The sequence below is a fragment of the Lepisosteus platostomus genome, chromosome 17 (genome assembly GCF_059453375.1).
Source record: "Lepisosteus platostomus isolate fLepPlt1 chromosome 17, fLepPlt1.hap1, whole genome shotgun sequence".
In the NCBI taxonomy this organism is placed as follows: Eukaryota; Metazoa; Chordata; class Actinopteri; order Semionotiformes; family Lepisosteidae; genus Lepisosteus; species Lepisosteus platostomus.
This window is the reverse complement of record NC_142627.1, coordinates 18,695,099-18,722,156: the sequence shown is the minus strand read 5'-3', so window position 1 is coordinate 18,722,156 and position 27,058 is coordinate 18,695,099. Positions and strand designations below refer to the sequence as shown.

Genomic DNA, 27,058 nt, shown 5'->3' with positions numbered 1-27,058 from the left:
AAGTATCAGACAGGATAATGAAACTCTGTCCATCTTGCACATTTGTTCAATGCGATCTACTTATGTAAGAATTTCATCTTGCCATTTCTTCCCAAGGAACTCCAACAACATATCTGGATAGCTCATGAGATCACCTGGATCACCTATGAATCTATGATTCTATTCTAACAAACAGCAAGATAGTGATTTACATGTCACTTAAGACACATGAGTTTATGCTGTGCATTCAGATTTGCTTCCTCCTCGCCGTCCTCAACCCACTTTGGGGTTTTGTCTGATGGGAAAGTGGCATCTATGCTGCTTCCTGAAATGTAGAATGTAGAACAGGTAACGAGTGCCCTAAAAAACAAAGTACGTACAAAAGAATGTCTTGTGAAATAATGATGTGCAGAACACTTTAAGAACTTGTTACAGAAGAAGATGTTACATTTCAATAAACAGTCTTTCTGGTTTTTAATTGAGGCTGTGGGTTGACTCATTCTGAAAAGCCAATTTTCAGGGAACAGAATACTCTACAGCCTGGAGATTATAGGGTTGAATCCATACTAGGTTCCCTGTTGACTCTATGCTGGAATGCATAAAAGCAGTTTAAACTTGTTCAAGCTCTGCTTCTTCTGGCTATGGTATGGGGTGGTCCAGTTCATCATTCATCTTGACCCTATACTTGGTCTGGGACCCTTGCAAGTGTGAGCTGTAGACATGGGAATTGTGTCTGTATTCCAGTCTAAAGGTAAGCTCTGTAGCTGCAGTGCATGACCCTCAGTGCGGAGAGGTTTGTGAGTCTTCAGTTCTTTTTAGGACAATGTGAAAGGAAAAGAATCACATTGGCTTGAATGGGCATTTTTCATTTCAAATTCATTTTAACTAAAACACAGGTTTCTACTAAATAATGCATTAGATAATGCAGGGAATTATTAGTTGTTGCCATTATTGTTTTTGTCATTGTAATAAATGGATGTCAAGGATCCCAAAGACTAGTCTTTCAGCTTTAATGGCTTTTTACAGAAGGCTGTTACAGAAGACGATCAGGGCTGCTGTTACCAATTGAGACCCTGGGCAACTGTGTGGATGTTTTGCAAAAGGTCTTGGTTGTTAAAGACTGGTGAATCTGTATAGCAAGCGGGGGATGACCAGGGAGAGGAGATGTGTGTGTGTGTGCGATGGGAGGATTATTGTTAGAGCCCTAAGGTGTGCTGCTGCTACAGATGTTTTGGGACGTAACAGCTGTTCTGCCTTGGCCTGCAGGTGGAGAGCACATCTTTGTACAGAGGGGTAATAAGGAGACTGTCTCCTCTAACACTCATTAATGGAATTTATTATCACCCTGACGTACAATTTACAGTCGCCTCTCCTTATTTAATAAGAGACCAGTTGGAAGGGAGCCAGCAGGCCTGAGAATGAGCCTCAGATAGCTGCGATACTGTTCCCCAGTCACACACAGCGCCAATCACATAGTAGCCTAATATACCTCTAATATACCTTACCTCTTACCTCTATAATCTATATAATCTTACCTCTAATACAATGACAAATTGCTCATGTATTCTACTACAGCAAAATAATCCGATTTTGCCTTAAAATACAAAATTACAAGCTGTAGTTGTCAGTTCTGCTTTTTAAATCTATATACATTGTGTGCGTACACATTATGATGATTCGGTATTTCAGGCTTGTGCAGTATTTTATTTTATTTTGCCTGTACTTGCGTACGCTCAGTGCCTGTTTTTGCAAAACATGATTTTCAAACATTCATTTCTTCATGCCATCCTGGCTGGAATTCGGTAAGACAAGATGAAGGTGTGAGCAGCCAGACAACACAAGACCATATAAACACACAGATTGCTAGTTTGCTCCGCCACATCCTCCCCACAGTCCATATCTTTCCCAATCAGCTTTTCACTTCTGTGGACCCCTGAAAGTTGACATATGCAAGGCTGAAGATTCGATCTGTGATCATGATGTCTAGCGGGCAGTGCAACTGTGGCTCAGCACGGAAACCATAAGGGTATCTCAGCACAGTACCAAGAAACCTGCTACTCATTGGAACCCATGAGTTGAAAAAGTGGCCTCATACAGAAAAGTATGACTTAATATATAAGTCTTAAACATATCTATTCAAACACAGATCTAAGTGAATTAGTGGGCAGATGTAATTATTCATTATATACCACAAATCTGATGAAGTTATGCAATTATTGCTATTTTACCTGTATTGGTTTGAAGGTATTTTTGTTTTGTATTTGATAATTAAAGTACTTAAAATGTTTAAGGTTGTGTTCTTTACATTTCACTAAATAAGCTATGTTATTGAATTCCAGGGGAGATGTGAAAACTATTAAGCAGCTTTGAATGTGCTGAAAGAATAATAGAGATAGAAAGACTTAAAGGAGTCTGTCTTTTGAGAGGTTTAAGAGAAACCAAAGGCTTGGCTATGATGTAGTATACCTCAATTCAGCATTTGTAATAAGTGTATGTAGCTGGTTTGTGTTCAGTACAGAAAGAGGTGCCAAACAACACCTGACTGCAACACTGACTGAAGCTCCTATTTTCCACTGCAAAAACTAGGTCAGTACAGCAAGACAGAAGTATGGTGTACTGAGGTGAGAGTAATTAACATGGAAACAGGGCTTCTGCCACATCTGTCACCTAGGTAACAGTTTTGCCTATTTTCTGGGGTGACTTCTATATATGAGGGTGTTAATTCCTTCTTTATTAAAATAACCATTAAACATTTTGGGAAAAACACAACATATGGAATTGCTGTAACAAGATCTTTCTGCATCACAAACTGCTATTTCCCTGAACAGAAGGGCTTTGCAGCTTAAATATTGTAGTCTCAGCAATAACCACTAGGGGGTCAATTTTAAGTGAGGAAAAAGAGATGTGCAGTAAAATGTTTCTTTTCCTCAACTCTGAGAAAATAGTGCCAAGGGGAATTATTTGTACAGTAAATTAACACATCACCTACTGGCGGGGCCCATGGTTTGTCATTCTACACCAGGTCTACTGCGATTGTTTCATGAGAATTTACCTTTATAATGAATCAAGCATTGACCTTTTCACACAATGATCGGGGCAATCTACAGTATTTCCCAGTACAGTACCATTATTATCCTGCAGAAGTGGGTCAGGTTGCTGTGTGCTTTGTACACACATCTCAAGGTGACGCTCAATTCTGAAAGGCATGAGTTTGCTTAGTAAATCACTCCATACCTAACGTCATGGGTAAATACTGCACAGCAACACAGGGCAACTGGAGACCAAAGTTAGACTGCAATGCTGACTAAACATCTTAGCATGCATCCAAGCAAAGCTATCAGTTTTATCTTCAACTTATTTCCATGCTGTGCCTGGTGGGGCCTTTTCCTGCCTGTGGATGAGTTTAAATAAAGCCGTGTTTGATTCATTAGCAGTAGAGGAGAGTTGGTAACCTGCCTGAAATCCAGCTGATTGTAGGCTCAGTCTCATTGGCTGGGTGAGGAAGCAATACTGTAACTGCAATTAGTGCACTTAACCCACTAGAAATAATGAGTGGCAGGCTATCAGAAGATTTCACCCTGTTCACCACAGTGTAGTGACAGCTTCACATGGTGTACAGTATATATATAGTAGCACCAGATACCAGAGATATGACACAGGACTTGGAAACAGTGACCGCAGCCGCTGAGGTCACTCAGAAGTTTAGATTAAGTGGGGTATGTGGATACCTTGACCCTGGGGCAGACTCACAGATTCACTTTGCATTGCACTGACTTTTTCATGGTGTTTTGTCCTTGTTTCTCAGTGTTGTTTGTCCTGCTCCGGGTCAAACGCAGATCCAGAGTCAGGTGGTATCAGGGCTTTAGTCCTGTACAGAGAGGGCATGTGACTGTGTGATGTGCTTGTTTCTGAGTGGCGCTGATCCGATCTTTTCGATAAGGTCTTTTCTCAGGCTCTCCCGATAAAGAATATCCATTGGCTGATTTGCTCTCTGATAGCACCCTCGTGGTGCTTGTCACAGCCACTAAATATACAGTTATAAATCCACTAATATACTTCGAATATCCACCCTACATTATTTTCACTTTGTTGTCTGTCTGCCTGGGCCAAGTATTTTTCAGGTTTGTCCTCTCTGGAGGGGCTCTGATTACATTCAGACCACACAGACCCCTCTGTATCTGTCTGTACTGGTCACAATGGCACACTGAAGGGGAGCAGTACAAGACTGTGTGTTTTGTCCCTCACAACCTTGTGTGCCAAGAAGAACATGAGACAGTTTAAACCCTGCAGCACTAACAGCAGTAAGGTGCCTTTTCAATTCCAATCTCCAGTTTTGTCACACTGTTCACCATTACATTAAGACTTCGTTGCATGTTACCCTTCAAACGCAAAGACTGCTGTTACTGAAACTCTGGGCTCTGCCTACAATGTTATTGAGAATCCAGTTGTTTTAGGTGCTGGGACTCAATGGGATCGCACATGTGCTACAGCATGACAAAAATCTATCTTATCACCATGAAACTAGACAAACAAAATTAATAAATATGGAACTGATTTATTTTATGTTTACCCATTCTGTTTTATGGAAACCTGTCATGGCTCATTAGATCGAAGCCAAGTCTGCACCCCATGTGCTCTGGGGAATTTGGTTCCAATTTCCTGTTTTTATATTTGTAATGCTTTCGTTATGCAGCCATTCTTAATTTGTTGCCATAGAGGATTTCATTTTAGATAAATTCATGCAGAGAAAGGAACTAAATGATTTCAGGTAAATTAGATTCTGATTTTGCTCAGCAGCAGAAAAAATTACTGGAATATTACTAGAAAGCAATAAACATGTCTACAGTTTGATTGGATAAGACAATAGTAGTAATAACTTTTAAATATACGTAATGCACAATGTAACAAGGATTTTGTAGAATGGAATAATGTTCCTACTTGCGCTTGAATTAAAAAAAAAAAATAATCGCAAATTTATTCACACTTCCACAGCAACCTTTAATGACTGGCCTGGTGAAACCAGACAAAGATCCCATCAACCTGAGCAACACGTGCTGACTCAAAGAGACTCATATCAAATGCAGGACAGTGAAGTCAGATCTGAGCCGTGCGTTCCAGACAGCCCAACGTTAAAACCCAAGGTGCAATATCAAACAAGAATATAGCTGTGTGCTCTGAATTACAACAGAATAAATGCACATGACAGGAAATGTCTTTCAGATGAACTGCATCAGCAGTTGCTGTCTACTTAATATCGCTTGCAAAGACGGGATTAGAAGAAGAGGATTCTTGGAGGAGCATGATAAAGTTGGCAGTTAAACGAGTGGAAATACATTATTAAGTGGGAAGCCATACAGTAGGGATGCATGAAAATGAGCCTCTCTGGGGAAATGAGAATGAGGGAGCTTGCAACTCATTGGGAAAACATTCTCACTGACCGGGGGGGAGGGGGAGGGGGACTACAGACCTCCTGGAAAGCAAGAGCCCAGGAGAAAAGAAAGAAGAACAGAGGGGGGAAAAAAACTGTTTAAAAGTCTGACTTTTTGTGCAGATGCTAGAATGCTGAATGACTGTCAAGAAGCTGTTATTTGTGTAAGAATAGACTTCTGTATCTATTCGCTTCTCTGTTCTCCATTTAGACCAGAGGGGAGAGGGGAAGAAAGAAGGGAGAAAATTAAAATTAAAAAATAAAAAGGGGGGAAGAAAGCGATCACTAAAGCTGGCATGACGGAGAGCCTCCCATCTACAAACGCTCCACTGTGATATCGAATACGAGGCTGAGAAGCGTGGCAGTCATGTGACCTATCAAACAGTGGGCACTTTTGATGTATGGCCTAATTGTCACTTAAACTTTGTCACGCCATTCAGAATCAATGGCTTTCTGAAGTCTAACAGCGGTGTCATGCTAATACTTCTGATTTCTGCTCTGGCAGAATCAATGCGAGCTTGAACAGAGCTGACAAGAGCCCATTCTGTGGCCATCCGATTGTTGCAGAACCAAACGATCGCAACACAGGCCTGCACCCCAAATCCACAGCACAGGAGGGGGTCTGTTTTCCCTTTGCATACACATTCTGTGCCTTTCTTCCCCCAGTGTAACATACACAGGGAGAGAAGTGTTGATGCTAATGGGATCAGACACTAGTACCTTTTGACATGGCCCTACATCAAAACAAAATTACTCTTTCTTTTACATTCGTTTAAAAATATATTTCTGCCCCCCGACTACATGAAATAAGAGTGTAATGGCATAACATTTAAAAAAAAAAAACAGCTAATTTTTTTAAATCACAAAACCTGTGTATTTCTCCCGCGGATGTTTTGTTTCAATGAGTATAACTGAAGAGTATTGAAAAGTCAACTGTGATTCATTTCAAATATTTACAAATTAAAATAAGGAGGATACTAGGCTTTAACGAATGTGGGACAATAGAAAATCCTGTTCATGAATTATGAACTATATTCCTAAAACATTTACCACCTGTATGATGTTCACACTAGTTCTTTCTTGAGAGAAAAAAATAATGATATAGAAAATCTTCCACAATTATTACTTTTATTTATCATTTGTTTGGGGCTTTGATAAATTGTGGTTTTACTTATTCTAGTCCATAGCTTAGTTAAGAAGCCTCTTTTTCAAAAACAGACATCTGAACAGCTAATGTGTGTAATCAGATCCAAATATCTAAAGACATTTTGCAATATTCTTTTCCTATTCCTTTCTGCTTACCAAATTCTTCTCAGAGCTGATAGCAACAGTTTTATTACCTCCTCTTTCATTGCTTTTTTACTGTCATTTGCATGTTTTAGAAGAATGTACTTTATGTCCTATTTTTAGGTAAAGCATTTTTGAAGGTCTTCATTAAATTTGTCATTTTTTTTCTGTAGCATCTTTATTAAGTTTTATTTTCTGCACATTTCTGGGATTTTTGTATTGTAACATCTCACACTTAAAAAAAATACAGGTAAGTTGTTTAAAAATAAAATGCTCAATAACACTTTACACGGTATTAATCTCTGGTTTCTTTGAGACCATTCAACAGTTGGGCTCTTTATTGTAGCACAGCTGAACAGTGTATAGTAGCTATAGTATATGTAGGTCACTAAGCCAAAGCTAACTGTTTCTTGTTGCCTGTTGCTCTATGAGACACGTACTCAGTTATTTAGTGTGCTGACACAGCACAGCTGCAGTTCAGTACAGATTAGTGATATGACCACTATCACACAGCACTTTGCGTAGTGGCATCTGTACAGTATAACATTCATTGATGAATACATTTTTCGTGAGTTAAAATTTTGGTCACCAAGTTTTTATGTCTAAATTTCCCTTGAGGCTCAGATGAGAGAGTTATCAAATACCTTCTGAACCCAAGCCAAAGTTAATCTTACAAAAGGCTAAAACAAAAATTATCTAACTTGGGAACCAGACCTAGATTTCATGTTTGATTTTGTCTGAGGACATACAGGACATGGGTGGAGAGAGAACTTTTCCAACCATTTCATATAGCCAGAAAAGAAAATGCAAATATAACTTATTTGTTTTATTTCCACAGGACAGAAAAGCAGAAATAAAATAAGGTATTGAAATGTTATGGAACAAGTTAGTTTGAAATGACTTCTTCTTGAAAGGTCACAAACCAGACAAGGTAAAAGTCACACTTAAAATAAGATAAAGGCGTAAAAATACTAAACCCTGGAATGATATCCAGAATCCACACTGGTCTCATTGTCACATTTAGGGGTCTTGGCTCACCTGTGCTGCTCTTGTTCTCTGCCACCCCAGCCTCTCCTTTTCAAACACACACAGCCTGTTTACCAATTCAGAAAAGAGCAATCTAAAATGTTTTCTTTGAGCTCCTGATTGGAAAAAAAAACCTGATTACCAAGACAGAGAGGTCCCGGTGCCAAAAACAACAGCAGCTGCTCTTCTAAATCGAGAAACCGATATAGCAAACATACAATTTTGAACAAGGTCAGCCTCAGCACGGCAACACAGCCAGGCAGGTTTCCGAAACTAGGCCTCCTTTCCCACACAGCAACTGCTGTGGTCCCGCATCCCAATCCCAATGTACAGCTTGTTTTTCTGTTACTTGAGTGACTTGTATCATTGCAGCTCATATGATTTTATGGAGATTCATCTAGATTTTGCTTCATTGTGTACTCCATGCCCTTTCAAAGTGTAAAGCACTGTAAAATAACATGAAACTCCAAAAATCACAATGGGTTTCAAGGAGACGAGCAGTTAGAGCAAACCAATTTGGATATTTTTTTTCTGTGTATGTCTTGAATTAGCAAAGAGTTTTAAGAAGAAAGATGGGCTCAGTGAGGACATGAAAGAGACATCTCCAAGACTAAAGGTACAAAAGGCAAGCTTGATGGACACAAGACACAAGCAGCCAGCGGTATGGCCATATATTTTGATTTTTATTGTGCTGAATAAAATGAACCTTCTGCTGAAGCAAATGAACTTTGTTAAATGCTTACATTCAGCCTGTACACAACTTGCATAGATGTAATGGATACAAACCACTTTAATATATATATAGTACACTATGAATTTCGTTATGCTTTTCTTCGTATTTGAGTAAGAAGCAAGACATATGTACGGAAAGTGCAACTATATACTGTACCTACAAGTTTAACTTCTCAAAAAACTTTTGGATTTTTTGACATGCAGAAGTAGATGGGTAAAATACACTGAAGGTAAAGATGATGATGATTCTGTGTAGCCCATGGTTGCTTGAAGGTGGGCTGCGTATTTAATGAAGGTTAGAAAATGTTTTTGTATCTCATGATAACCCAGCAGGAAACAGAGGCTACACAGTGTCACAGAGAGCTCCCATTAGGGCCACTGTGGAGTAATCCCCTGACCAATCCCATGAATATGGAGCCTCAATAAATGCATAAAGATAGTCTGTGAGTTTTTCTGCTTCAGGCAGGATGGAGAGATCATTTATATGCAATCGGCTTAAAAGAGGTCATTGATAGCAGCTCAGTAAGAGCGAAGTCTCTTCTTACCTGTAAAACAGCAGAGAGGGAAACCACATAACGGCGGGCTTCATATCTCTCAAATTCTCAGCATGCTTGGTTTTATCCAGAGAGTATTTCACCAAATATGTCAATATTCCAGAGCATGGAAAAGACTACCTTCAGAACCTGGTTCCAGCTGACTTCCTCTCAAATATTTTCAGGGATGAGAGCTGTAAGAAAGATGATTTGCTCTGTGCTTGAAAAGAGGGATACACTGCTGCCTTTTTTTGTCTGTAAATCATTCTGGTGATTTGCTATACCTTTAGCTTTTTCAGTATTACTCAGAAGTGTGGTTTTAAAAAGTATTAAATATTTAAGTTGCATAAATACCACTAGCAGAATCCATTCCAATGGTCTCATACAAAGAAGGCTCACTGTCAGTATTCACACTTTCTTCTGCATAACATTAGCAAATGGCTGCTTAACAATTCCTACAAAGTAGATTTATTCCTATACAACTACTAGAAGTCTTGTTTAGTTGGAAAAAAAAAGAAAAAACTTCCTTATGTATTTAACAAGGGGTACTACTTTGTAGTTTTGGTTAAACAGCATTTTGGTTCATCAAGCATTGAGTAACTCAAGCTCATCATGTAGTGAATATAGATAAAATTGTTACCACTCAGCACAAGAGAGAACTTCAGCCACTGTTCATCTGAATGGTTTCTGTTTACTTTAAGAAAATTAACGGGAGGACACAGTAGCTGTAATTAAGTGCCACTGACTGGTTTTGTACCATGATCGCCATTAAACCTCTAGCCTGAAACAGCTGAGTTTAATTTAAGATCTGATGTGGACAGCACTGAAGGCACCTCTCAGTCTTGCTGGGTCTGCGGTGAGCAAACACCATATCTCCCTCCACATAGCCAAGGTGAGGAAGTGGCATGGGGTGGCTCTGACAGGGGAGTGAATGTGGTCGCTCCATGCGGGCACAGTAAGGTCACTCTTTAAAACAGATGCTGAACTTCCTGTCCTCAAACAAGCTTGACAGGGAGGGACAAAAGGGGCTTGTTTAGAATGTGCAGCTGTGACACAGCCCTACCATACTGAGCCCAGCCCTACAGCCTGAGTCTGAGCACATTTATCTGCCTCATTCTGTAAATCAAACTTCCAGATGCATTGTTTTGGAAGATCAATGAATAAAGAAAACTATGATTTTTCTGTAACTGCTGCCAGAAGTGAAGAATTCTGGGAAAACAACCACATGCCCTTGTATATGTTTCTTCTCAGTTTCTGTTTTGGATGCTTCCCTTTTGTGTGCTTATACAGTACGTGAGTTTGTATAGTTTACAATCCATATAAGCCTCTTCCAGCACACTTTAGCTGAAGCTTTGCATTATCTTTCAGACTAAAATTACAGCTAATATTTCCAGTTATCGGCTTTTTACTGTTAAGATCATCATCATTATCAATACATTCTCAAGAACCGCTTAGTCCAATGCAGGGTCTTGATAAACCAGAGCCTAGCTAAGCAATCAGTGGGCTCGAGGCGGGATACACCCAGGAGGAGACACCAATCTATCACTGGGCACACATATGGTATAAACATATGGTAAATAATTTAGAAATATCAGTCAACCTTTTAAGCATTATTATTATACTACTAACTCATAGATGATCACCTTACCTGGGGCAACGTATAATGTTTTTATTATTTTACTCCAAATTAACCCCTTTAACTGGCCAATATTTTATGTGGCTTTTTCTAGGAGAACTCCCAATTGTTTTTTAAAGGAAGATTGCTATTCAACAATAAACATACTGCATTTAACTCATGATCAATTCTCAATGGAGTGCTTTGTACGAAACAAGATTTAGACTAGCATAGAGATAGTCTAACCACACACATAGAATCACACATGTGAGACATATACACAATCTCAAGAGCTAGATTTTCAGTCTTCTGTTAAAAAAGGAAGAAGACGTTTATTTAAAGGCATTTTATTATGGAAGAACTCCACTGTGGAACATTCCAGCAAGCAAGCCAAATGCTATGCAGCCATGAGCCATAAAGGAAAGGGTGCAAAAAGAAAATATCTCTGCAAGACGCGGCGTTGTTGTTTTTTTTATTTCTTTTTCTTCTATTTCTATGAAAACCACAGAAAGGAAGCAGCTCACCAGGGGTGGCTTCAATAAAACCTAATACCAATATCCTGTCAGCAGCCGTGTTTAGCTTGTGCAGAGAGAAGAGCATTAAGGTGCACAAATATTCATTTCCTCTGGGCCCAGGCAGATTTTATCAACACTGCCATTGTTTGAGTAGAGATATATGAAATATGACGTGACCCCTGACAGCTGAGGTCAGGTCAGAGAGCATAACCCCCCCCCCCCCCCTCATATACACACAACCCCCTCCTGCACTCCCTGGCCACTTCTAAAGCCTTCTACAGCCCGGGCAAGGGTTGACCTTTGACCCTGAGCACAACAGCAGGGTGAGCCACTTTGCTTATGCCCTGGGTGCCATGACAACTTTCATAGAGCACAGGAGTGAAACACTTTTCCTCTTGGAGGTTTAAAAGAACATGGAAATAAAGCAACTTACCTGTTTTGTCCTGTTTCAGAAACTTCAGAAAATGGGTCCAGTTTTTCACTAAATTCCTTTAACCAAAACGCGGCAGTTACATTTCTGCAATATAAACAATTGTATGATTATATGAAATTGCTTCCTATTACATATCATAACACTGTATTTAGCTTTTTTTTCAGGCCAAACTGTTTACTTTGAAAGAATACGTTTAAGAAACTGGAAACATGTAAAGCCACAAACACCAAAGACAATGGGAGGATTGAATAAGAATAGGTAAGACTGTTGCATCAACTTGCAAGCTGCAAAAGAACAAGTAGAGGTTAATTTTTAGCATAGAGCTCTTCTTTACTTCTTTACATATGAATGTGTGTGCATTCCTTGGAATATCATCTTGAGTGTATTTAGAGTTAAAAGAAGTAGATATAATTTTGCATTTGAGATAAAAGATATGAAAATCATCCGATTTTATTGTAGTTGGAAAGTTACCTCAGTTTTTTGTGTATGGTAGTTATGTATGGATACCTTATGTGGGTAGTTACTTAAGCAGTGAGTGACATGCTGTTTAAATACAGAATGTGACCAAAATAACAATAACAGCAAGTTATGCATCTCCAGTATTTCAGTATATAATGTGTAGTACAGCAGTATTTAGGGTTCTCGACTTGGAACTAGAAGTTTGTAGGTTCAAATCCCAAGTGAGACATTGCTATTGTACCCTTGAGCAAAATATTTCACACAAATAATCCAGTAAATTACTCATCTTTTGTAACAGGTACCAATATAAGTCACTCTGTATAAAAGTGTCAACCAAATAATGTAGTAGCACAAAGCCTAGATTTCCTGGGTTCTGACTGTAAAAAAAAAAAACAATTTTTCAACCCAGTGATGACTACAGTCCACACAACAGATTGTGTCTTGTGCAATGCCAGGAGAACAAGGGACCAGCCCAGCAGGAGGACTCTGGGTGACCTCCCCCATGAAGGAGGAGCATCTGCCCCAGGGTGTCATGGCTGTGTTCTGCAAGGCTGAACAACCTGCAGGTGACCACTTGAAATTAAGATACTGCCTGCGGTTAGATAAAGGTACAAAATGAGGTGTCTTTCGTTCTTTGTTTCTATTTAAAAAATAAAAACTTTGCATTCCGGATCATGCTTGTTGGACATTATTGTGAATGATCTTCATCCAAATGTAACCACGTTCATAATATTTACCTGTGCAGACCGCAAGTTTTGCTACGTCTGTGGGGAGTTTTATAAGTACAATCCAGTACAGGGTATGGTAAGAAGTGCTGTAGTTCAGATGAGAGTTTGAACCAACATGCTAACTATCTGGTCATTAAAAGATCCAGTGGCATTGTTCATGAGCCTAGAGGTTTTATCCTGATGATCTGGCTAGATTACACTCCCCCCAATTCAAGTGGTGAACCAGTTTCTGACTTCACTATGTGATCCATTGTGTATCGGGACTGTGGGAGCAGAATGGTTTTCAGATGTCACCCAGGTGGGTGCTGCAATTCAGAGGTGGATGAACAAGATCTTCTCGTATATATAAAGCCCTCTGGGTCCAATGTTGTTATAGGCAGTCAGGTATTAATTGTCCTTACTATATATATATATTACCTCATTTTTCATTAAATAATTATTTATTATAGAGCATTTGTTGTTATGGTTTAATATATGCATTGAAATGTAGCATAAATGCAGTTAAAAATATCATAATGCTTTATGGAGTATTAATGTAACTTTTTAACATCATATATAAAGCACAAAGGCAAAAACATATTTGTACACAAAGTGTACACAAGTAGTTACTTTTTATTGTTTATTTATAAAATAGTGTTATTAGGCTTTAGTTGCAATATTAAGGAATAGTAATTCCACACTTTCCTTTGTTAATGCAGACCCTTCATTAGAGAATCAAACAGGTAAGATTTGTCAATTGAGTTTTGCAGTCTCAACCACAAACTGCACCTCTAGTCCAATTTTACCTTCACCACAACACATGAAAGAGAGCATAAACAAAAAATAAATATCAGTATGATTCAACTATGCTCTCCATATCCTGCTTAAGACCGTGTGATGAATTATGAAGGAATAGAAAGCTCCTCCAAATTTTTCTATCTCAAACATTTCCATTTGTTCTGCATTAGCTATGAACCTTTATTGTAGTTTACGTTTTTGCTGTTTAAATGTTCTCATACTCTATCAGTAAAGCTGTTAACAGTGAACTGACGCAGAGGCTCATTAAGTCTGCCATTTTGGCAAGGTGTTTTTCTGGTGTGCCTTCCTGTTTACATGTTCGTGTAATATCAGCGGATACCATCTCAGTGATGTCAACAGCTGTTACAACTACAGAGACATGAAACAAACTGGACTGGCGAGTCTACAACCTGCACGTGTGAGGAGGCCAGTGGGGAGCATGCGAGACTGGGCATCTGATAAGTTTGCTCTAGCGCATCTGTGTGTGTGCTTGCATTTGATTGAGCCTGTGGATCTTGTGTTTGCGTGAGAGTTTGAGAGTGTGGTTGCATATGAGTTTGTGGGTGACTAGGAGACAGCATGATTATGACTGTGGAACGTTAGTGTTCTCCGGTTCCAGGTCTCGACTTACAGTAAGCATGTAGAGAGTGTCCCTCTTATTTTGCCTGTAAAGCTTCACAAAACATCTTGTTTTTTTTTTAACTCCACCCAGCTCCACAAGATAAAAAGCTTTTCTTGCTGCTGAATGTCAGAATAATACATCAGCATTATTATTAATAAAGCATTGCACATGCTTGAATTAAGAAACGTGTTGGTTCCACCTTTCTTACACAAACCTGCTTGGAAACAGATTTAGCACTACTGTACCTCATTATTCCACAAAACAATTTCTATATGATATGTAACTATGTAACAAAAACCCGTATTTAATCACTCCTGTCTGAAACAAAGTGGCTCATTTAGAAGGTCTATAATATGTAATAAATATGTTAATATGACTTTACAACATAATAAAGTGGCAAACTTTGACCTGTCACATACACCCTGTTGTATTTCTCTTAAATCTCCTGTTGTAAAAATCATAATGACGCACTGATAGTAATCTGAAAACCTACATATCTCGTTCTCATATGGCACAGTTGTTTGTATTTTCAGGGACCAGTACAATGGCTTGGATTCCATCATCAGAAATGATTCAGAACTATTATTCAATCTCTGTTTCACACACACCCAGGCAATGTTTTGGCCTTCACCCTGGCAGGAAGGAAGTTTGTACTCCAGCAGCTGAAAGCCTTTGTGGTTTTGATTTACAGACGGGAGCTGGGTGTTTCCTCCTTGACTCTGGGAGGGAAGTGCCATTTCTTAAGCCATTTCTTAAGCACATTTATGTCTTATGGAAAAGCTAAAAAAAAAAATTAAAAGGCAACTTCTGTGGTTTTCCTCTTGCACAGCAACAAGAGTTCTTGCAGAGCCTGCAGAAACGTCCACACTTCAAATTCAAGTACTGGAAAATTGTGTAGAGACTCAACAACTTTCTAAGGCAGAGATGCCCAGTATGGATACTAGTGGCCTCCATTCAAACGTATTTTCTTTTCAGACCTGATTGTTCACTGAAAACATTTTCAGTCTATTATTGTTTTAAATTGACTCATTTTGTCACATTTATTATTCATCAATAGGACTACAAAGTATACTCATGTAAAATTAAAATGAAGCAGTCTATATTTATTCCAGTAGCGCACTGGGCAAATGCATAATATTAGTTCTGTATTAAATAGTGAGCAAATTAATGTATTGATTGTTTTAGTAATATTGAATTGAACTCAAGTCACATGATTTCATAAAAATACCAGCTGGCCATTGTTAGGAATTTGAGTTGACTGGAAAAAACGTGTTTTTAATTAACACTAGAATGGTAAATGATATAACCATGTCCTGCATGAGTAATGAAGATCACATTGTTAGAATCTGCATGATTGGAGGGTGCTTTTCTGTGAGACAAGCTAGCTGTAGAATGCCCTGCTTCAACAATCCAGCACATGTGTGCAGAGAAACCAGCTCTTTGGGGGACAGGCCACATCCTGGATGGCAGAAGGTCACCACACTGGCCATTTGAGTAACTATTGTCAAACTGCAGGCTTACTGTATGTGCAGATGGAATGCAACTTAATGCTTAGTGTGATCAAGTTCCTGTGATCAAGTGGGACAAAGCAAGTTTAGACAGTGTTAGGAAATTTGGGAAAATAATATCGAGGTGTTGTTGTCGTCAGCTTTTTCTGCTGACCCCAGTCTAGCAGATCATCTGTGAGACTAGCTCGACATTACCATCAAAAGAATCAATTGCAGCCTTTGCCAGCCAGCTGCAGCTGCACAGGAAGAGTGGTAGAATATCACACAGCAGTCTGTGTGTCAACACTACTAGGATGCATGGAGGTCATAACTATAATGTTTCCATTTTGACATTCTGTCATGTTTCTAACTATAAACTCACCAAGATTCCTTGATCTGTATATTTGTTCACATTTTCCATGCTGTACCAGCTCAAGCCTAGGACTGTCCTTATTCTGATACCTTATATTGAGAAGTATTACAACATATGCTATTGGTCCCAGAAGTAATTTGTGGCATTTTCAATGCCAAACAGTATAGATGTAGACCTAAAAAAATCAGACTTATGCTCTGCTTGCTTCCTGGTCACTGAAGATAACCCCCATCCCCAAGTCAGGGAGTACCAAGTGCATCAAGGGGTTAACAAAAAACAACAAGGGGTTAATACAAAGGCCAGCTCCAGACTGGTTCGATGTGATTTCTCTGTGTTTAGCGCAGGATGGGTGGAGAAGGGGAAGCAAAGCATAATGGTGTTTACAGTTGGCCCATCTTGTCCTCAATGTGGCCAGGAGAGCTGTAAACAGGTTAGCCTCACTGGACGTGGCTTCCACATTATACACTCTTCATATTCACTGAGTTCAAGAGTGTCATGACTGTCTTTGCAGCTCAGCGATGTGTGGCAGTAAAGGGGACCCAAGTCCCGGTGAAGGAAGTCTCTGTAGACAAAAACATGCTGTGTTCTTTATTCTTCTGAGCTCTCCCCAGACTAAAATGAGCTGATAAAGAATGACGACCATCTGGAATATTTGCATGCTCTGGTTAGGAGATGTAAAATACAACTGGCTCGTTTTTGCAGCTCATTCTAATTTAGTTCAGGTGGGTAGCTACGTCAGCATGCGTAGGCTGCAAAGGAACAAGTAATAGGTTTATTCCATGCTGAAAAAAATTTTCATCATTCTAATTTAGATTGGTAAGGTGCTTCCGAACAAAACAAGCATCATCTGTACAGTTAAAAACAATGCATTGTTCATTGAGACTTTTTAAATAGGTATAAACAAAGTAAATAATCAGGAATGTAATGTAATCTCGTTTATAATATATTTTTCTTTAAAAAGAAAAATAACCAGAAAACAATTTGATTTGACTGAAACATTAGCCATTAATTAAGTCTTCCTTCCACCAGTGCAGTTCACCTCAAACATAATGAAAAAAGCCTCCTATCCTCCTCAGCATTGCTTTTTTTCCAGATAGCATCATCAGACATGGGGTTGGCTGTTTCCCTTTATATGGCACACAGGACTCTTTTGACATTCATGATGCATTCCATTGCAATTCACATATGTAAATCTGCTATAGCAATGAAAGTTCAGAGAATACATTTGTAATGTAAAAAGAGACATTGTAATCACAAATGTTATAACAGAAGAGAACTCCCTTCCTCCAATAACCCCCATCCACAAACCACCCCCATAAACACACTTTTATGCATTTTTTACCAAAGTATTTCTTGATCAGTTGATTTTTAAGTACTTTTTCAATGGATGCAAAAGTATATGGCCTTAAATAATCAGTTCAGCATGGGAGGGTCTATGTTTAGGTGACCCAACAAAAGTATTCAAAGAATAGAAAAACCTCCAGGGACTGCACACACCTCCCTATTCATCTCACCTGCCAGAGGGGACATTCACACAGCAGTGTGTGATGGCTCTAACACTGATGTCAGCCTCCTGGGCTACTGCTGAGATTGAAACACCATTTAACACATGCCAATCTGCACACCCAGCCCCTGGGCACAAAACACACTCACATTCCCTTTATGTCTTGAGTATCAGCCACTACAATTCCATAATGTGATAAGAAGCTAAATCAGCCCATACTTCCTGGATAAAGTATATCAGGCTCCACTTTATTATTTTTTCGTAGACAGTTTGTTACGTAGAGATTGAAGCACATACATATTTGCACACCAGTTTAAAAGTTTCAAAGTAGAAATATAAATAGAAGTATTAATTACAGATAGAAGTTTAAATAATATTAATAGAAGCAAATGGATAACAGATTCTAAACCTTTAAAGAGAACTATTAGATGATTGAGTTTGGGTTTAATATTTTTATATCTAACATTTAAGAAGTAGAGAGAATTATGCTTTTAAAAACTAATATTATTTTCTGTTTGTAGCAGAGAAAAATGCAGATCGTTGCAGTGTTATATATGTATGAAAGTTTAATAAAGTGTGACACCCAAACACAGCATGGCTAGCAAATATTTATGGTAAAGTACATTATATCTGGCCGTGGTGATGTAGATGCTGAAGACAAAAGGGCCCAGAACTGAGTGTGGAAACCACCAGAACTGAAGATGTTAGATGCTGTTCTGCTCTCCCTTGTCATCCTAATTTTCTAAGAACAACACCAGAGATGTCAACATGGGTCTGTAAGTGATTTAGGAAAATTGCATGATGAACAGGGTTAAAAGAGGCACTAAGGTCAAGCAGAACAAGGGTAGACAGTATCCCTTAGTCCAAAGCCATGAGGAGGTCATTAGTCACCATCACCAGGACTGGTATTGCATGAAGCCAGAGGAAAAGGTTTGAAGTGCTTGTTTATTGTTAATCAGTCTTGCATTTGGGATGTTACCTCATGCTCTAGACCTTTGGATAGGAAGGGACAATTTGAAATCGGCCCAAAGTTTGATAGGATTTCAGGGCTTCTTTTAAGCAGATGTGGTACTGCAGTAAGTTCGATTTCTCAACCAAACACAACAATTTATTAATCACTATTTCAACAAAGGGACTACTTGGTGTGGTAGGAATGGGACCAAGACAGAAGTTCTTGGAGCGTATTTTACACACCATGTCAGTCACAGTGAGATACGCTGTCAAAACAAGCCAAAAGCACCACAAAATCACACTGTGTCAGTGATTTCACATATTGTTTACTTTGTTCTTGAAGGATAGCAAAAACACACTCTAACCAAACGGAACTGTTGAATTACTGAAGTGTTCTTCGTTGGCCAAGCCCTGGCATGGTTTATCATCACATTGACAGGTTACATAAGAGTACAGCACTTATGTACTGGGGGACAGGGGGAGAGTGGTATTCTGCTATCGCTCCCTGCACCCCTCTTGGCTACTCAGTCAATGCACAAATGGGACAATGAAATAATACAATGGCCTACTTTTAAAATATGCACAGAATATTCTTATGAAAGGGCGGGTGATAGGATTTTCTTTGAAAAGTAAAGGTTGTATTCAAAATTACATTAAATAATGATAGAAAAGATATGCTCTACCACGGCAAGGCTCAGGAATTAAGACTCACCCTTTCTCTCAGGAGCTTCTGCGGTTTCCTTTCTTCTTGGGGCAGTCTCACCTCAATGATGGTCACTCCCCATCAGAAAGGGTCCGCATCACAGAATTGACAGTGGCACTGAGTCTTGAGGACTCCAGCACAGGCCGGACGGACACGAAGTGGAGACATGGTGAGGGACGCTAATGGAGCCAATCCACACCCGAATCTGCACTGACAGGGCCCTCATTTACAGTAAGAGGTTCCACTGAATTGACAAGAAGCTGGGAAACTCAACTGAAACACCTCATTCAAGCGCAAAAAAATAAATCAAAACAAAACATTTCTTCCATTTCTGATGAGTGGTGAAACGCCAGAAAAAAGACAGAGAAAAGAGGCCTACAAATGCTTTGAAAAGAGCATTTATCCAATTCTCTTTAATTTAGGAGTTCTACCTCGAGAAGGATGTACTTAAGCCACACACAACCCATCAAACTAACACAATTAGCATCTATGTTTGAACAAAATTATTCTTAGTGTTACAATAGTGATAATGATAATTCAGTCTTTGAGGGCACAATCTGAGTGTGTGAAGAATAACGGCCTGTTACAGGAAAACCTTTTTTTTTCTGAAGTGAAGAGGTCAGCAGTTCACGTTTCCTTTAATATAGAACTGCACGTATACTGTATGACCCCAATATTAAACACCACAACAAAATACTTAATGTTAAGTCTGGCCTCAAGATAGCTAAGCAAGGGGGGGTGCTTTGTGGAGTTTTTTGGTGTTAGGGACAGTTAAAAGAGAGTCAAGAAACTGTTTTCAACTGGTTATAAAATTGTAAGCTTGATTTTGTGTAAGCTTAATAAGCTTATGAGGAAAATAACACTTTTTAAACAAGTATGAGAATGAATGAAACAAAAATTCATACAGTGCAGTATATACAGTGCTGCCATAATAGTGATAAAAAGCTTTCTAAGTGGAGTACAACAGGAGTTGTTCTCTCCACTTACATCCAAAGGATACTCAATTACAATTACAAAGGGCTGCTGCAATTCACAAGTCACTATTTTTTTTGTGTGTGTCATTTGCTGAATTTAATATGCACCCAACCCAGGAGGAAACTAAAGACGAAAATGTGTGAGACCAGACCAGACAAAGGTGTGCATGAAACATATGATTACCCCAAGTATGAGAACAAAATGGCATGAAAAAAGCCCAAGGCTGTGGCTGACATGTTAACCAATCTAACACACACCACTTACACATCTGCACTTTGCACCAACACCGACCGGTGTTGCATTTCAAAAAATAAAATAGAAAAAAGGCAGCTCAGTTGCAGTGCAAACAAGGGCCAGCTATAATGAATAGTCACACTGTTCCTCATCACTCAGGGTGGGAAGAGATCTGTTAGTGTTTGAATGGGAGAGATTACGGCCCACAAAGCAGAGTGACATGGGTGAGGGCTCACGATAAAGACAGGGAGCAAGAACATGCAAGATGAGGACAGTACAATGTAGTTGCACACTGTATTAAACACCCCATTTAGGAGTAACTTTCCTATCATGTAATATGATGCTTATTCGTTTTCCAGCTAATCACACACTTGCAGAAATAGAAGATTCCTGGATGTCCTCTGAAACCACTGTGATGATAAAAATCAGTGACGTAGCATTATGCCCTTTCAACTTCTACATATGTTTACATAAACCAGAAAATGCATTGGAGCTGTGGTGGGAGCCCTCAGCTGTCCGTCACAAATTCTTTTTAATTCATTAAAAAATAAAGACAAAAGGCATGGCCATAGCATTTTTTTGGTGAGCTGTTCTATGGTTTCTATTTATTCTTTTGAGATTTATTCTTTTGCACAAGGGAAACTGAGGCCAGAGCTGGTCCAGTGAGCTCTCAGGGGCCTGATCTCACATGACTCACATCCTACTTCACCAGATGTGCCATTTCAGATAGGCATTCATGTGCTCTTGTCCAAGAGAAATAGCCAAGAAATAAGATATTTTTTTTAATTGCAGATTTTTTGTATGACCTATTCCTTATGTCTATCCAGTTATTACATTTTTTTTCATATGAGAAATCAAGTTAAAAGAGAGCAGACTTAAAGAAATAAGTACAAGGCACATTGATTTCTAGAATTTAAGTCAACATCAACATTTCAATCTGGTGCAGCCATTGGTCTTCTTTCTGTATAACATTTTGGCCTCACCGAAACAGAAACAAAACAGGTAATTTGAGCATGCAGATAGCATACTGTATATGATTTAACAATCAAAGAAAGGGCTGCTTCCTTTGCCTATAGAGTGAAAGTTCCGTCTGCAGATACAAAGCAAAGTGCCGCTTCACAAACACTGATAAGAAGGTCACATGCTGTTGGAAGGGTCTGACTATTATGAGGTTATTACCTTGGAAACGGTGCTCCTGACTCAGAATTTCAGCCATGCAAACTAGTCACACTATTGCACCAAAAAAAAAGGCAGGCTTGAACTAAGAAGGGAGACTGATACGGTTTTATCAATTCCTTGGCTTGGCTATAGCGCAGTTTTTTCAATACAAAACAAAACTCCCATCAAACATGAGAAAACGCACAAGTTATAAAAACCAGAGAGGATTTCACACATAAAAATTGTGGTTTTCAATATTTCTATATGCTTCATAAAAGTCCTGACTTATAAAACAAAAGTGAAATAACATGAATGGTGGTGGATATGGGTGGCAATCAAGAGGGAACAGTACTTTCCTTCTGGACACAGCTCTTGCTGCAGTACTTCCTTTCATTGTAACTTCTATATCCAGGACCCAATAGATACGCAATACAGGTACACTTGACCATTAATTTTCAATTCAAGAAGTTAATATCTCAGGAATGTTACTGCTCTGTCTTAAAGACATCTCTTTGTCTTTGTTCAACTTATTGTACCTCAAAGAATACATAGGTTATTCTGTTCATAAAACTCAAAAAAATAAGCAAAATAGAATTGACACATATATATATATACCATTTTGAAATGCAAGTGGATATTTAAAACAAACAGGGAAAAAAAAGATCTTGAAACTTTTTCAATATAAAGACAGGATATTGAATCGCGATATTGCTAAGTTTTCACCAGCCAACTGAAAATGCCCAAGTACTATCACGCTGGTGTCCATGTGGACGAATTTTAGTCTCATCTTTAAAAGAGATGAACATTCACTCTCCATTGAGGTGACGAACATGATGAGCAAATTATTTTGCACAACGCTAAAAGCCATTAAACCATGAACATTTAGAAAGATCAGGAGATGCCAAAGAAACTCCCATCAATATTCTTTGCTGTAAACAGATTTTCTTTAAAAGTTGCTACTATATTGCATTGCATTTAAAGGACAGAAATATTCACAATATACTCATTTTTATACCTACTGTAAAGCACTTTGAGACACTACTTTTAAAAACAGTATATAAAATAAAGTTTATTATGTCTCAATTCTAGGAATTGTAGCAGAAACCCTAAAGGGTAAGGGGCAAAGCTCTACAGGGACAGGAAGCACCACCTTAAAAGAACAAGGAATGGATAAGGTGCAATAACCACAAGTGTGCAGCACATCTGCAGTATGTGAACAAGAGGAAAGCTAGTGTGGTGTACACAAGTCATGCAATAACCCCTTCACTCCTGCTGCCAAGTTGATAAACTCCCCTTTCAAGTGTCTGTGTCCTATGGAGAGATGGACTTTGGAACATTTTGGAAAGTGTTGAAAACCTGCCAAAGAAATTGCATTACTGTTTCTAAATCAACAATCTGGATTGCTTGCTTAGCTCCATTTTACATTACAAATAGGCACTCATTTCTAATTAAAGACTTTAAACATACTTTTGCAAGCCAATTCCAACATTGAAGATATGCAATCTTCTAGGGGGTGATCATGCGCATATGGGGAGGAGAGTTAATTCATACAAAATGTTTTAAAAACCCAAGACTTACTGTAAAGAAACACTTAAAATGTTAATTCAATAATGAATGAGTCTTACTACTGCACTCGACTTGTATATTCCACACACAAAAAAATCCAGAAACTTTTCAAAAATGATTTTATTGGGAGAACTACAAAAAATGTACAGTACAAAGTTTACAGTCTCACACTCAATTTGTAGTGAACTGACTCCCCAAAATATATATTACAACTCAAGTTGTCTTTTTGTCCGTTTTTAGTTACATTCAAAAAGCTTTACTTCTGATAAAAGTAGTCCAAAAAAAGTACATAGTGCTCATCCTCTGTACCTACTATGTACAAACAAAAGTTGTTCTTTCACTCCCTCCCGTCCAGCAAGTTTGGAAGATTCAGACCTTTTAAATCTTAAAGGAAAAAAATGCTTTAAGGATTAGAGGAAAAAAAAACTATTGCAAAATCTGTTGCTCTTGGTTAGAAAAAAAATCAAGAAGTGGTAACAACCTGATAAAGAGGACTTTAAACCCAACACTACATTCAATAGGCTTAAAAATATATATGTAGGAAAATACTTTATTTGGTTAATTTAATCTTAAGGCATGTATGTTTCAGGATCCCTAGAGGCACTAACAGAATAATACTGGGTCAAATTATTGCTACATTCTCTGGCACTTGGCTAGAATCACAGTGTGATCGAAAAAATATAAAAAATACTTTTTTGGTTAATTATTTTACTTGGGTTTTCTTTGCCACTTTTGAAGTCTGATCTTTAAAAAGCTTAAGGCTATTCTGTTGTGTTTGGACGGCCCATACAACATCTTTCAACTTTTACATTCTACAGAAATACCTAGAAATTTCCTCAACTACAACTTCCACAGCAACAAGACATGACTTCTTAAAACACAGAAATCACGCCATCTTTTTATAAACGTAAACAAAAACAAAATTAATGAAATAAATATTACATACAATCTCTTAAATTAAGATTTTTTTTACTCATTTACAATAAAATAACCAAGTGAAGTTACAAAAAATATATATTACTGTGAAAAGAACACTCCACATTCTGCAGATTAATAATGGCAATCATAATTTAAACATAATAAAAGAATATAGATCTATTGCTTCATCATACTTGATAAATACAGTATGGACAATTACCAATGTAGCCTATACTTTTCACAAGATAATAAATAAGTTAAATAGTTTTCATAGCAAGTTGTGCACCGCTATGTAATCCATCAAAACAGCTAAAAAAAAAAATATTCAACCATCAGCAGTCATTACCCAAACGAGCTGAACTCAACAGTGCTTTTGGAAAAAGCAACAAACTGCACTAGCCAAATATGCCACTGTGTGGCGCTGTGAAACAGATCAAAGTTTTGGAATGGAAGTTTAAGGTTTATAAACAAAATAGTTTGAAAATATACTTATATATCAAGGCATATTCTTGGCAGGATGGTGGAATATTTCAGAACAGCTTACAGTCTTTCTTCGTTTAAAAAGTCTTGTTTTATATACGTGAACAAAAGCAGTTCACAACTTTTTCCTGAATGTGTAATTTGCACGGTAGACCTAACTTTACAGTTGAAGTTCTTGCAAAGTTCTTTTTATCAGAGATGGAATGCCTTCTGTTGATGTACTTTTGTATACTTGAAAGAAAATCTAATGCCGTCTCAAATGTTTGGGAATATTTCCTAGCGTTTCACCAACATTCGTTTTAACGGTTCGCATCTTTCGTCTTAAGGGTGTTAAAAGTTACACATTGTTGGGAAACTCAGGAGATGGGAAGCTGGGGTCTTTTATAGTCGTTTCCGTCCCCATTATTGCAAGCAGAAGTAGGGCAATTAATCATCTGAAATCGACAGCCTGCTGAAGATTGGCAAACGCCTTCCTGCATCCAAACTGGGCGACTCGGAGCCGCTCAGACTTCCTGAAGAGCTCAGGGACCCGCTCACGTAGCTCTCCAGGTCTGAGAGAGAGTCTGGGGGGCTGGGAGGCGAATCAAACACCGGCGACTCGGAGAGACGGCGCAGGGACTGCAAGTGGCTCATGTTGTACGGAGGCGAGGGGGGGCAGACGTTGGCCTGAAGGTTGCCGTAGTAAGCACTGTTAGACGGGTTGGCATACTGCTGGGTATGGATTGCCAGGGGAGCAAGGAGGGTTTTCAGCTCCTGACCCGGGAAAGAGAAGGCGCTGTTCACACAAGACATGGAGGTGGGCGAGAGCACGTCCTCGTAGAGGTTAGAGGAGCAGGAGGACGAGGTGGAAGAAGGCGGGGGGGTGCGGGACGTGGGGCTCTCGAGCAAAGGCGACTCAAGTCCGTGGTGACTGGAGAAGCCCGAGAAGCTCAGGCTGTGGTGCAGCTTTGGTCTGTCCCTCTGACTGTAAGCGGCGTGCTGCTGCATGATGTCCCTTTGATGGAACCCGCACAACTCCCTGGGGGGCTTGGGGTCGCTCTGCAGCGCGCTGCTGTTTGCGTTACTGGGCGCCGGCCTCCTCTCGTCGGCGTTGTGTATGAAATGACAGCGAGGGCCGTAGGGGCAGAAGCCAATGGTGTGAAATGTGCGGCAGGGCTCGGTTTTGTACTTTGGATGACGGGACAAACTCCTCAGTTCGTGATATCCATGGGCGAACTGGCACTTCTCCCCGTACTTGCACGCCCCGTTCTCTTCAAAGGGCCTACACAGCTCCGTTTTGTAGCGGGTGGAGTTGATCTGAGAGCCGGGTTTCTGCTGCGCGACCTGGATGTGCTGGCTGCGCTCCCCATTCTCGCTGTAAGCTCGGTCTCTGAACTTGTTTTCTTTGTTCATAATGGCAGTAGTAGTGGTGCTGCTGCTGCTTGATGTGCTGTCCTTGAGGTTGCTGTATGGAGTGACCGGATACTTGTTACTGTTGGCCAGCGAGTCCAAGTTGCTGGTCGAGTTCCGCCGGTAGAAGCCCGGCGTGTAGCTGGAGCAGTTTGCGGTGCTGGAATTAGTTACTGGAGCTCCCACCGCCTTCTTATCCAACATGCTGTTCAGGTGAATAGCATTCATGTTTAGGGTTTTCTCGGTTTGCTGTAACAGAAGGCAGCGAGAAACAAGTTTAATAAGTCGTTAAGTCAGTCAATCACTTTGCAAAGCGCTATACGGTGCAACTCGAATTTTAAAACATTAAAACGAAGTGCCAGTATAACAATTCCTAGACAGAATCAAAGAACGTGGTGACGATTTCCTATAAAGACACGATTAACAAAACATTCAGTAAAAGCTACATTGTTCTTAAGGTAATGACAAATGCAGTTACAAAAGATCTTCCAGTAGGTAAAAAGAAACCTCAATTACCTTGCACAGCATCTCGATGTCGTAGAAAGCGGAGAGAATTGTTGCAGACATTTTTCTATTTCTCTGTTTTCCTGTTTGGCAGTCGCAATTTCATGGAGGATCAACCAGGATCCTAACTGGGTAGCTGCAACGTTTTAAAAGCCACGACTGGTGCCGATCGAACCGAGCAGTCGAGAAGAAAAGGTGAAATCCCAGATTCTGCTCCGGTGGTACTTGCAGAACAGAGGGGGGGAAATAAAGTTTGTTGCGTCTTTGAGAACAACGCCGAGCAGACAGCTAAAAGCTGTGGCTCGCAGCGCACACATATAAATGCTTCGCAGCTGCGTGCTGGGAGGAGTTCTGCAGTTGCAAGCAGGTCCAGGCAACGCCCCCAGTTTAGAATGTCGCAACAGGACTTATTGGCTGGTTACCACCTCGTTTTTTCCCTGTGCGGCTGGAGCTCCGAGTTGTCTCCAGTCAGTTTCCTTCAGAAACAGAACAGGGTGAACTCTGGAGAGTCGATGACTAATTCATAATCCTAGTCTCAGTTTTACGAGAAGAGTTTTAGATCATTGCAAGGTTGGATCCCTTGCTGTTATTTTTTTTTAAATACCCTCCCCCCCCAAAAAAAAAACTTATTCGGGTTTTCACTTGAGTGCAGTACCTGATTGAAACTTTCCATTACTTTAAA

General features: G+C 39.4%; 1 protein-coding gene and 1 long non-coding RNA gene across 2 annotated transcripts; one reads left to right on the top strand and one right to left on the bottom strand.

The window, feature by feature from the left end:
* Positions 1-1,457: 1,457 nt before the first annotated feature.
* LOC148646299 (uncharacterized) lies at positions 1,458-12,679 on the top strand. Its single transcript, XR_015927981.1, has 2 exons — positions 1,458-11,806; positions 12,463-12,679. It is a non-coding gene; the product is annotated as an uncharacterized LOC148646299 (long non-coding RNA).
* Positions 12,680-23,190: 10,511 nt separating this feature from the next.
* zfp36l2 (ZFP36 like 2 zinc finger CCCH-type) lies at positions 23,191-26,704 on the bottom strand. Its single transcript, XM_088609840.1, has 2 exons — positions 26,389-26,704; positions 23,191-26,121 (listed from the first exon to the last, which is right to left on the bottom strand). Exons 1-2 carry the CDS (start codon positions 26,437-26,439, stop codon positions 24,910-24,912), a joined length of 1,263 nt encoding a protein of 420 aa, XP_088465966.1. The 5' UTR covers positions 26,440-26,704; the 3' UTR covers positions 23,191-24,909.
* Positions 26,705-27,058: the final 354 nt, after the last annotated feature.